The sequence below is a fragment of the Electrona antarctica genome, assembly GCF_951216825.1.
Source record: "Electrona antarctica genome assembly, chromosome: 3".
Taxonomy (NCBI): Eukaryota; Metazoa; Chordata; class Actinopteri; order Myctophiformes; family Myctophidae; genus Electrona; species Electrona antarctica.
Genome location: NC_136808.1, coordinates 60,532,423 through 60,545,386, shown reverse-complemented (window position 1 = coordinate 60,545,386; position 12,964 = coordinate 60,532,423). Strand labels below are relative to the sequence as shown.

The following is a 12,964-nucleotide window of genomic DNA, read 5'->3' as shown; positions in this document are numbered from 1 at the left end:
TGGTTTTTCCTCCTTTTGTTTTTCTATACTGTGGGAATCCAAGAGCACACTGAATGGACTTGAGTACGGGAGCGCTATTATTGGTATAGCGAGCAGGATTTAACCACATGGCAATGTATTCCCCTTGTTGATGTTACTGTGAACAACTTCAGTGCTAAAGGAAATAAATCTGTTGGCTTTGGAAATGTGTGTGTGTGTGTGTGTGTGAGAGACTTGCAAGTTTATGCAAAGACGTTTATTAACAAAAAAAAGAAAAATGTACATAATATCTTACATGCTAATTATATACACAGAATTTTTTATTTTCTTTTTTTTTTAAATACTGGAATGGCTTTTTAACTTTAATGAGAACAATGTGGTTAGTAGTCTCAATCATTTGTGTGTGTTTTTTTTACGCCTGCCACCTGGTTGTTGTAGTTCACTCTCTACAGGTGGAGTACTGGTTGTTGTAGTTCACTCTCTACAGGTGGAGTACTGGTTGTTGTAGTTCACTCTCTACAGGTGAAGTACTGGTTGTTGTAGTTCACTCTCTACAGGTGGAGTACTGGTTGTTGTAGTTCACTCTCTACAGGTGGAGTACTGGTTGTAGTTCACTCTCTACAGGTGGAGTACTGGTTGTTGTAGTTCACTCTCTACAGGTGAAGTACTGGTTGTAGTTCACTCTCTACAGGTGGAGTACTGGTTGTTGTAGTTCACTCTCTACAGGTGGAGTACTGGTTGTTGTAGTTCACTCTCTACAGGTGAAGTACTGGTTGTAGTTCACTCTCTACAGGTGGAGTACTGGTTGTTGTAGTTCACTCTCTACAGGTGGAGTACTGGTTGTTGTAGTTCACTCTCTACAGGTGGAGTACTGGTTGTTGTAGTTCACTCTCTACAGGTGGAGTACTGGTTGTTGTAGTTCACTCTCTACAGGTGGAGTACTGGTTGTTGTAGTTCACTCTCTACAGGTGGAGTACTGGTTGTTGTAGTTCACTCTCTACAGGTGGAGTACTGGTTGTTGTAGTTCACTCTCTACAGGTGGAGTACTGGTTGTTGTAGTTCACTCTCTACAGGTGGAGTACTGGTTGTTGTAGTTCACTCTCTACAGGTGAAGTACTGGTTGTTGTAGTTCACTCTCTACAGGTGAAGTACTGGTTGTTGTAGTTCACTCTCTACAGGTGGAGTACTGGTTGTTGTAGTTCACTCTCTACAGGTGGAGTACTGGTTGTTGTAGTTCACTCTCTACAGGTGAAGTACTGGTTGTAGTTCACTCTCTACAGGTGGAGTACTGGTTGTTGTAGTTCACTCTCTACAGGTGGAGTACTGGTTGTTGTAGTTCACTCTCTACAGGTGAAGTACTGGTTGTTGTAGTTCACTCTCTACAGGTGGAGTACTGGTTGTTGTAGTTCACTCTCTACAGGTGGAGTACTGGTTGTTGTAGTTCACTCTCTACAGGTGGAGTACTGGTTGTTGTAGTTCACTCTCTACAGGTGGAGTACTGGTTGTTGTAGTTCACTCTCTACAGGTGGAGTACTGGTTGTTGTAGTTCACTCTCTACAGGTGGAGTACTGGTTGTTGTAGTTCACTCTCTACAGGTGGAGTACTGGTTGTTGTAGTTCACTCTCTACAGGTGAAGTACTGGTTGTAGTTCACTCTCTACAGGTGGAGTACTGGTTGTTGTAGTTCACTCTCTACAGGTGGAGTACTGGTTGTTGTAGTTCACTCTCTACAGGTGAAGTACTGGTTGTAGTTCACTCTCTACAGGTGGAGTACTGGTTGTTGTAGTTCACTCTCTACAGGTGGAGTACTGGTTGTTGTAGTTCACTCTCTACAGGTGGAGTACTGGTTGTTGTAGTTCACTCTCTACAGGTGGAGTACTGGTTGTTGTAGTTCACTCTCTACAGGTGGAGTACTGGTTGTTGTAGTTCACTCTCTACAGGTGGAGTACTGGTTGTTGTAGTTCACTCTCTACAGGTGGAGTACTGGTTGTTGTAGTTCACTCTCTACAGGTGGAGTACTGGTTGTTGTAGTTCACTCTCTACAGGTGAAGTACTGGTTGTAGTTCACTCTCTACAGGTGGAGTACTGGTTGTTGTAGTTCACTCTCTACAGGTGAAGTACTGGTTGTAGTTCACTCTCTACAGGTGGAGTACTGGTTGTTGTAGTTCACTCTCTACAGGTGGAGTACTGGTTGTTGTAGTTCACTCTCTACAGGTGGAGTACTGGTTGTTGTAGTTCACTCTCTACAGGTGGAGTACTGGTTGTTGTAGTTCACTCTCTACAGGTGAAGTACTGGTTGTTGTAGTTCACTCTCTACAGGTGGAGTACTGGTTGTTGTAGTTCACTCTCTACAGGTGGAGTACAGTTTGTAAAGTCTGTGGAGCAGCGTGGTCTCCAAGTCCCGGAGGAGGGCAGGGGACAGTCTCTCCTCTCCCTGCCCGCCGTGGGTGTCTGTGCCTGGGTAGAGCAGGTCTTCACTGGCCCCTCCGAGCAGCAGCCTGTGGAAGTCCTCTCTTTCCAGAAACGGCTCCATGTTCTGAAGGAAGAACCCTTCGCAGTACCTTTGTAGTTCCAGTGCACCGTGCCGCTACAAACACACACACACAAATACAGGTTGTACAATACACTGCTAAATTGTTATTGTCATAAGCTATACAATACTTATACATTATGTCTACACATACGTAGGGGCCCTATTTTGGCGACGCAACTTTACTTGCACTGTGGGGGTTTGTACCAGCACTATTTAGCTATTTTCTGTTGTGCCGACAGCAACGTGCTAAATGGCCCTGAATTAATCTTGGCTGTATCGGTAGCGTGGCACTGGCCCGACCCCACAGTTTTGTTGTTTTCCACATGCAAAGCTCTTACCTTAGCAGTGTGGTAGATGCTAACAGCATTATCCAGAGTCAGACTTTGTGAAAGCTGCATCTCACAGCATCTCTCCAGACCCTTTAGCTGGAAGAAACTGGCCACCGGCAGCAGCTACATACATACAGGACAAGCAAGAGTTAGTGTTCAGACACACAATTTGTAGCTTTTTCAGCTACATTCTAAAGATTTTTAATTTCTTTTCTTTCTAAAATTTAATGGACAACTTTATTGTCCATTAAATTGACATAAAATGGAAATTCGTCTTTGGCACCCCGGCAGTCAGTTACAACAATAAAACATTACAAAAAATACACAGGTGCATTAAAATACTATATAAAATGCATTCACATTAACACAACAACAGTGATCATGAGCAGTGGCGATTAGACTATTTAAAAAAATATATTTAAAATGTCCACAGCAGTTGGCACAAACAAAGTTTTGTAACCCTTCTTTTTAGCTAATTTTGCCCTAAGCCTCCTGCCCGATGGCAACAAGTCAAATTCAGAGTGAAGAGGATGGGTAGAATCATTGTAAATCTGAATTGCTTTTTTGGTTATGGAGTGGTTGTATATGTCCTGAAGTTGCAATTGTTTGTCTCCAATTAACTACTCTTGTACTACCTGTATTTGTACTACCTGTATGTACTACTTCTACTCTCCCCTAGCATCATTGTTGGTGGGGGTGGGGCAACGGGTGAATGCTTCTCACCTTTAGGCCGTCAGAATACGACACAGTGACGCCTTCTGTTCCTCCACAGTATAGAGATTTCATCATCATCTGAAGGGTCAAGTAAACAGGATGACTTGATAAGTAAATCATGCATTGTTATTAACCCATTTTGACCTGAGATCAGATTCTAAAAATGTCTTCTACATCCTGACAGTTTTCTGAAAATTCTATGTTTCTATGTCAGTGGTTCTTGGCGCGCTATGAGCTTGTAGATCTGCTATTTTTCAATAGCTAAAGCATAACCTAATGCTAACACCAAAAGGGGTTCCCGCCCAAAAAAACTTGCACAAGATATATAGTATAAAGAATACATTTGATCCAGTATCAGCATGTATGAGTTAACAGTCAAAGAAATATTAATACTTTATGTACATGACTTTTTCCAAGAAACAAAAAAATATGATGTGACTCTGTCTCCACGCCATGCTGATTTAAAATGATCATGAAGTGATCATCCTACCTGGAACTAGGGGTGTGCTGAAATATCGATATCGCGATATATATCGTATCGTGAGGAACCCATATCGTCCCACCCCTACCTGGAACGTGCTGTAGCTGATATGACTGATGTGAATACTGCCATGTTCAGGTGAGTCGCTCAGCAGGAGACGAAATCTGAGCGGAGAGATAGAAGACAAACAATTCATAATGTTTTATGGCACGTTGGCCATAATTATAGAAAAGCTGAAAAGTGTACTGAAGTACATGGAACCTTTAAAGTGTACTGAAGTACATGGAACCTTTAAAGTGTACTGAAGTACATGGAACCTTTAAAGTGTACTGAAGTACATGGAACCTTTAAAGTGTACTGAAGTACATGGAACCTTTAAAGTGTACTGAAGTACATGGAACCTTTAAAGTGTGCTGAAGTACATGGAACCTTTAAAGTGTACTGAAGTACATGGAACCTTTAAAGTGTACTGAAGTACATGGAACCTTTAAAGTGTACTGAAGTACATGGAACCTTTAAAGTGTACTGAAGTACATGGAACCTTTAAAGTGTACTGAAGTACATGGAACCTTTAAAGTGTACTGTAGTACATGGAACCTTTAAAGTGTACTGAAGTACACGGAACCTTTAAAGTGTACTGAAGTACATGGAACCTTTAAAGTGTACTGAAGTACATGGAACCTTTAAAGTGTGCTGAAGTACATGGAACCTTTAAAGTGTACTGAAGTACATGGAACCTTTAAAGTGTACTGAAGTACATGGAACCTTTAAAGTGTACTGTAGTACATGGAACCTTTAAAGTGTACTGTAGTACATGGAACCTTTAAAGTGTACTGAAGTACATGGAACCTTTAAAGTGTACTGAAGTACATGGAACCTTTAAAGTGTGCTGAAGTACATGGAACCTTTAAAGTGTACTGAAGTACATGGAACCTTTAAAGTGTACTGAAGTACATGGAACAGTTAAAGTGTACTGAAGTACATGGAACCTTTAAAGTGTACTGAAGTACATGGAACCTTTAAAGTGTACCGAAGTACATGGAACCTTTAAAGGGTACTGAAGTACATGGAACCTTTAAAGTGTACTGAAGTACATGGAACCTTTAAAGTGTACTGAAGTACATGGAACCTTTAAAGTGTACATGGAACCTTTAAAGTGTACTGAAGTACATGGAACCTTTAAAGTGTACTGAAGTACATGGAACCTTTAAAGTGTACTGAAGTACATGGAACCTTTAAAGTGTACTGAAGTACATGGAACCTTTAAAGTGTACTGAAGTACATGGAACCTTTAAAGTGTACTGCAGTACATGGAACCTTTAAAGTGTACTGAAGTACATGGAACCTTTAAAGTGTACTGAAGTACATGGAACCTTTAAAGTGTACTGTAGTACATGGAACCTTTAAAGTGTACTGAAGTACATGGAACCTTAGCGACTATTCTGGCCATGCCATAATAGGCCAACAATCGGTGAAAATAGCAGATCTACACGTTCACAATGTGACACGTTGAAAGCTTGTACTGTAGCTCGTCTTTTTTTTCAGCAAAGATATTTGGTGTAGAGGAAGAAAATGAGGGGACCTGGTCAAGAAAGCCTAAGGGTCTAAGACTTAGGGCAGTATTATGCGTGTCTTAAGTACCAGGCCTTATTACTTAACTTAAGCATTGACCACACCTCCAGGTCTTAAGCTAAGTCATAAGACCTGGTACTTAAGACACGCATAATACTGCCCTTAGACCCAAGACCTTAACCACTTGGACTCGAAGTGGGTAAGATCCTGAATGTTCATTTAACACTTTTATGTAGTTTTCATTTTTACACTTTTTTAAAGTTTATTTTTACACAATTCAAAGACCTAAGTTCGATTCTACAAAATGTCTTCTAAATCATGACAGTTTTCAGAAAATCCCACGTTTCTATGTCAGTGGTGCTCAAACTATTTCATGTCAAGGACCCCAAACATTATACTGTATGTAATTGGCCGCTGACCCCAATCTGAAAATATGTAGTTCCAGGGACCCCCCAGAAGTAAATATTTGAGTGAAAAATGTTCGCTTTGAAAGAATATATTCCAAATTTGCGCCACATTTTCACGATTTTTCAAAAATAGAAGATCTGCTATTTTTCAATAGCTGAAGTATAACTAAAACACCAAAAAGGGGTTAACATTGAGGATTTTGCTGTGTTAGAAACGTATGTTATTATGAGTCACAATAGAGCGCCGCAGTCCCGCCCCCTTTCATGACGACGCCAGGCCCAGGAAATAATTCCAAATGCATTTTTCCCACAGACATTTCAAAAAGTATTTATTTAAAGACCTTATAAGCGTCGTACAAAGCCAACTCAAGTCGTGACAAATCATGACAACAAACACAATATTTTGGACCAAACAAACAATTACAAAGAAGAAAAACAACAAAAAAAGTGTTGTAACCTGCCGTTTCCTTCTTCTTTCTAATTATTTGTTCGGCCCGAAAAATTGTGTTTGTTGTCATGATTTGTCACAACTCGAGTTGGCTTTGTACGAGGCTTAAAAGGTCTTTAAATAAATACTTTTTGAAATGTTTATGAGGAAAATGAACGGGGAATAATTTCCTGGTCCCTGGTTGGGTGGCGGGACTGCGACGCTTTATAAGTCCACAGGTTGATGTGAATCCGTGGATGGCACCGACCTCTCGGAGGCAGACATCAGGAGCACCCGGTGGGAGTAGAAGGGACGGCCCTCCACCACAAACACCACGTCCGACATCTCTCTGTTGTTCAGGAAGTGACAATCTGAGCGGAGACAAATTGGTAAAATGAAACTGATATCAGTGATATCAGACCAGTGTTGTTTTTGGCAGCAAATTTCTATTTAAAATGTGACTAGTAGTCTAGTTTTAGTCGACTAAATATCATAAGATTTTAGTTGACCAATTCTACAGTTGATTCAGTCGACTAAAATGTATTTTGGCGGGCCTTGATGCCATCGTCGTAATGACTGATTTTATACTTGCTGAAAATAGATGATCTACAAGCTCACAACGCGTCGCAGCACAACGCGTTGTGAGCTTGTAGATCGGCTATTTTCAGCATTCAAACCAAGTGTAAAATGACTTATACTGGATCTTTTGTCCACTAGTCACTTCCTAACATTTTAGTCTAGTTTTTATTTGTTGACGAAATTGTCAGTATATTTAGTCTCAGTTTTAGTCATAGCTTAGTTTTCATTTGGTTTCCATTTAGTTTAGTCAGTGAAAAAAAGGTAGTCGACGAATTCTTTTTGTCATAGTTTTAGTCGACGAAAACAACCCTGTATCAGACATCCCCACCTCTCCCGGAAGTTCCGGGAGTCTCCCGGGAATTAGCGTATGCTCCCGAACACCCGCGAGCGGTCATGACTCTCATTGTGGCGATATCACTGTAAGTGGTCACGGCCACACAGCCAACTCAAGGTACGGCCACGGAGCCGACTTGGGGACCCAACGCAGCTCCTCCAAGGAAAACAAACAAATGAACGGAGCTGAACGTGAATCCCCCCCACCGCCCACCCCTTTTTTTCCCTCACTGTATATGTTTCTTTTCCCTTTTTACCTCCTTTATGATGAATTCCTGTTCTGTTCTTTGTCTATATAGAAGTGTCTATTTGTACGTCTCTAAATGTTTTTGATGAATTGAACATGGTGGACCCTAGTGGAAACAAGTGTAATGCTTAATTGGGTCGTCCACTCACAGTTAACAGCCTTTGTATTGAGTTTGTGCTTGAAATGTACTGTAATTCTGCAAACTGTTAATAAATATTTCAATCAATCAATCAATCAATCAATCAATCAATCAATCAGTGTAAGCAATGTGTTACCTAGTTGTGTCGACAGGGTGATGTCCATGGGAGGTATTGGCGGAACGGGAGTTTTTCCGTAACAGTGGGAAAACACGGACGCCAACTTTCTCGTTATCACATAGTCCTACAGAGGAAAGAAGAAAATAGCTTCCTTATTATTATCACACATTTCTAAAGCAGAAAAAAAGCTTCCTTTGGTTAACATGAAATGTAGTCCTAAAGAGGAATAAGTAAGTGCACCACAAAATACGTTCTCACTAGTGTCAACCCAAGACAACAGCAGGTGAAGACTTGAAGTTGATATATACGCCTAACGGTACGTTTTAACGTGGCGACAGCCAGAGGAATTTTCCGGAAGTGCATTATTAATTTGTCTATGGGACCCGACGACTACCGGCGATAGCAGGCGAACAGGCAATGGTCGAAAAGTGGGCGGAGCAACGTCGCCCGAATAGATCAAAATAGTGTTAGAAACGTATGTTATTATGAGTCACAATACAGTAAGTCAAATTACAAATGTCTTCTAAATCCTGACAGTTTCTGAAAAACCCTATGTTTCTATGTCAGTCGTTCTCAAACAATTTCATGTCCAGAGACCACCCCCAGAAGCAAAGATTTTCACGATTTTTCTAAAATAGCAGACCTACAAGCTCGTAGCGCGGCACTCGGTGCCACGCTATGAGCTTGTAGATCTGCTATTTTTCAATAGCTAAAGTATAACAGAATGCTTAAAACACCAAATGGTGTTCCCGCCCAGAATGGATTAACCACCAAGGCGAATTGACCAATCAGAATCAAGCATTCAACCAAGCTGTGTAATAATAATAAGTGTATAATATGTCTGTGCTACCTTGCTGGTGACGAGCATGCTGAACATGAGGGGGAGGCCTGTGGAGATGAGCTCCTGGCTGTAGTCCTCGGCCCTGACAGTGGAGAACTCTGTGAGGAGGGAGAGGATCAGCTCATCCCTGGACAGCTTCTGACAGCTCTGGAGAGTCTCCAGCCATACATGGAGCCTCCATGGAACTCCTGGACAGAGGAGAAGGAGAAGGAGGACTGTTAGCACACATGGAGCCACCATGGAACTCCTGGACAGAGGAGAAGGAGAAGGAGGACTGTTAGCACACATGGAGCCACCATGGAACTCCTGGACAGAGGAGGAGGAGAAGGAGGAATGTTAGCACACATGGAGCCACCATGGAACTCCTGGACAGAGGAGAAGGAGAAGGAGGACTGTTAGCACACATGGAGCCACCATGGAACTCCTGGACAGAGGAGAAGGAGGACTGTTAGCACACATGGAGCCACCATGGAACTCCTGGACACAGAGGAGGAGAAGGAGGACTGTTAGCACACATGGAGCCACCATGGAACTCCTGGACAGAGGAGAAGGAGAAGGAGGACTGTTAGCACACATGGAGCCACCATGGAACTCCTGGACACAGAGGAGGAGAAGGAGGACTGTTAGCACACATGGAGCCACCATGGAACTCCTGGACAGAGGAGGAGGAGAAGGAGGACTGTTAGCACACATGGAGCCACCATGGAACTCCTGGACAGAGGAGGAGAAGGAGGACTGTTAGCACACATGGAGCCACCATGGAACTCCTGAACAGAGGAGGAGGAGGAGGAGGACTGTTAGCACACATTGAGCCACCATGGAACTCCTGGACAGAGGAGGACACAGAGGAGGAGGACTGTTAGCACACATGGAGCCACCATGGAACTCCTGGACACAGAGGAGGAGGGGAAGGAGGACTCTTGGCACACATGGAGCCTCCATGTGTGCCTAGAGTCTTATCATCACACATCCTCTCATTCTGGCCAATCACAATTTGCGTCCTCCCCTTCGTCTTCAATGTTTGTTTACAACAATGGGCTATATCTTGCACCACCCTTATGCACCATAACCCGGCTTCTCCCTAAACTAATTTGCCATTTTTTCACTATTTTAATTTTTTTTATTTTTTATAATTCAAATAGCCGATCTACAAGCTCACAATGTCTCGATGTAGATCGGCTAGTTGAACTATAATTTCAAAAGTGTTTTTCAAAATAGTAAAAAATGATTAATGTTCTGTACAAGTGTCCATGACAAAGAAAATATATGATGTGGAGACAATAAAGACTATTATTATCATTATTATTGAAGGTGGTAACAGTCCATTTGCTCAGTACAATATTTCGGGGGCATATTTAGAATGTGTGCAGGCTTGAGTATGTTGAATCTAGTTTGCATTAATGAGGATTTAGTTGACACAATGAAATAAAATGGCGATAGTATTCAGTGTGGGGCAGACGGCCTGTCACAGCCAGATTTGGGAGAGCAGCAGCTTTGTTTTTGCGAGGAAAGCGGTAATATGAAACTTTCGTGGTTGTCTCAGATTTAGTCCGACGGAGCGTCACAGTATAACTTTATGGGGACACAAAAGCGACACAAAAGTAGGACCCGGAAGTACCTCTGGAGGGGGCGCTCACGTCACGGCTAAAGTACTGAATTGCGTACCCATTGCTCTGAGCTCCATGGTGACGTCCAGGTAGCCGTGCTCTGCGCTGTAGTAGGCAGCCTGTTGCAGAGCCCTCGTCCTGGCCTTGCAGAGCCTGGGAGCCGGGCTGGCTGGAGCACTGCTGAGGGTGGATGTCTGTCTGTGATCCCCCGCCTCCTCCTCCACCACTCCTTCGGCCAGGATCTCCTCCAGGGAGAGGATGTCGTCCTTCCTCTGCCGTGGCTGCAGCAGCAGCCTCCTCAGCACGTTCCTGTACAAGAACAGAAGACACCGGTGTTGATTTCGTCGACTAAACCTAAGATGCGAAAATGTTCGGCGACTACCTTTTTTTTTCACTGACCAAAACGAAATGGAAACTAAATGAAGACTAAGCTATGATGACTAAAACTAAGACTAAATATACTGACAATTTCGTCAACAAATAAAAACTAAAGTCATTTTACAATTAGTTGCTTGCTGAAAATAGCTGATCTTTTTCATGTCAAGGACCCCCAAAAATATATAATTGGCCGCCGACCCCCATCTGAAAATATGTTGTTCCAGCCAGGGACCCCCCGCAGAAGCGAAGATTTTAGTTAAAAAACGTTCGCTCTGAAAGAATATATATTCAAAGATTTGCGCCACATTTCTTACGATGTTTCAGAGATAGCAGATCTACAAGCTCGTAGTGCGGTACTCGGTGCCGCGCTATGAGCTTGTAGATCTGCTATTTTTCAATAAACTAAAAGTATAACATAATGCTTTAAAACACCAAAAGGGGTCCAGAATGGAGTTAGTAGTAGTAGCATTAATTAGTAGAAGTGTTCACACCTGTGTCCGTGTGCAGCAGCGTAGCTGAAACAGTTCATGTCCTCGTACAGTGGTGATGTCAGAGAACTCCCATGATGCACTCTGAGCAGAGGATCTGCTCCGTGGGCTAAGAGCAGGCTCACCATCTCGTAGTAACCTTAAAAAGATGGAGAACGAACGTGTTCAATCAGCCATCAGATGTACTGTACACTACAGTAGTGCATGTGTTCATTTGTTTGACACATGGTGAATTCAATGGTACTGCAGAACTTATGGTTCGTTAAATAAGGGATTTAGTCGACTGAAATTTATTCTGGCGGTCCTTGATGCCGTTTTTTTACACTTGCTGATCTTTGTGTAGGAATAGGTAATATACTGTTACTGTTATAATGTTTGGTCGAAACGTTAGTCTTTGTATACTTTAGCACCTAATAAAAGGCTCTAAATGTCTGTGCTGCTCCAGTCTCTTCTCCTTATGCAGGTAATATACAGATTTTCTTGTCCACATATGGCTTAAATTCTCCATTCATTGTCAATGGGAATTTAATGTTTGTGTATGAGACGAAAATCTACACTAATAGCTGAATATATATATATTATATATTCAGAGTTGGTCAAAATATAATGCCTAAAATAACTGATTTTGAGGTTAAATGTGAACACTAGGGGGTGGCATTTGCCAATCCCCCTGAGACCCCAAATGACACCCCTGCTCTTGCTCCTTCCTTCCACAAGGAGGCAGTAGCCATCCTCAGCAGCTTGTGTGTGTGTGTGTGTGTGTGTGTGTGTGTGTGTGTGTGTGTGTGTGTGTGTGTGCACGTGCGTGCGGCCGTCCACCTGCAGCAGAAGCCAGCTGGAGTGGAGTCTCGGCACAGCTGTCCTGATCGTCCATCATGGCTCCTCCCTCCACGTCTGCCCCCGCCTCCAACAACAGCTAACGGCACAAGAAAAGCCTGAGTTATACTTATACTATACTTATAGTATAAGTACTTATACTTATAGTATAAGTACTTGTACTTATAGTTATACTCATACTCCTTTCCTCCGAGGTGGAAAGCCTGGTGAGCTGGAGGTTATATTGGGTTATGCGTGACGTCGTGTTTGATTGATTGATTGAAAATGTTATTAACAGTTTGCAGAATTACAGTACATTTCAAGCACAAACTCAATACAAAGGCTGTTAACTGTGAGTGGACGACCCAATTAAGCATTACACTTGTTTACAACAGGGTCCACCATGTTCAATTCATCAAAACATCTAGAGACGTACAAATAGACACTTCTATATAGACAAAGAACAGAACAGGAATTCATCATAATGGAGGTAAAAAGGGAAAAGAAACATATACAGTGAGGGGAAAAAGGGGGGGGGGGGGCGGTGGGGGGGGATTCAGATTTTACGGGGGCCAGTTTCGAATTGCAGCCATCCGTAGGTGCCCTTTGAGAGCGGTTTTGAAGGAGTCAAGGGATTCGCATGTCTTAACCCATTTAGACCTGAGGACGCATCTGTGTCATATTATAGCTTTTAATGACTGTTGGTAGGGTGTTCCACATTTTGGTGGCATAGGAGCGAAAAGAATTTAGTCCCTTGTTTGTGCCGAATCTGGGTTGAACATGATTCGTTGCACTCCCTCTGGTGTTGTGGGTGTGGACGTCGTGTCACAACCAGGTTTTTCACCGCAGAGGAAAGCCTGGTATTCAATCTAAACTGAGCCGCGTGATCCGGTTTAGAAAAAAAATCACACCTGTGTGAAGTGAGGGGCGCTCTTATGATTATACATCAACTCATGAACAACTGAATTCATGTGATG

General features: G+C 42.6%; 1 protein-coding gene across 1 annotated transcript in view; it reads right to left on the bottom strand.

Moving 5' to 3' along the window:
* Nucleotides 1–2,319: 2,319 nt before the first annotated feature.
* Nucleotides 2,320–12,964, bottom strand: part of abtb2a (ankyrin repeat and BTB (POZ) domain containing 2a) — a gene marked incomplete at its 3' end in the record, with an annotated part of 42,558 nt that continues 31,913 nt past the window's right edge. The window contains exons 9-18 of the mRNA XM_079496431.1: nt 11,991–12,087; nt 11,175–11,310; nt 10,364–10,614; nt 8,708–8,886; nt 7,876–7,981; nt 6,710–6,812; nt 4,124–4,199; nt 3,564–3,632; nt 2,850–2,963; nt 2,320–2,565 (exon numbers count right to left, since the gene is read on the bottom strand). Of these exons, the coding sequence (XP_079352557.1) occupies nt 2,320–2,565; nt 2,850–2,963; nt 3,564–3,632; nt 4,124–4,199; nt 6,710–6,812; nt 7,876–7,981; nt 8,708–8,886; nt 10,364–10,614; nt 11,175–11,310; nt 11,991–12,087 (1,377 nt within the window). The remainder of the gene's footprint in view (nt 2,566–2,849; nt 2,964–3,563; nt 3,633–4,123; nt 4,200–6,709; nt 6,813–7,875; nt 7,982–8,707; nt 8,887–10,363; nt 10,615–11,174; nt 11,311–11,990; nt 12,088–12,964) is intronic.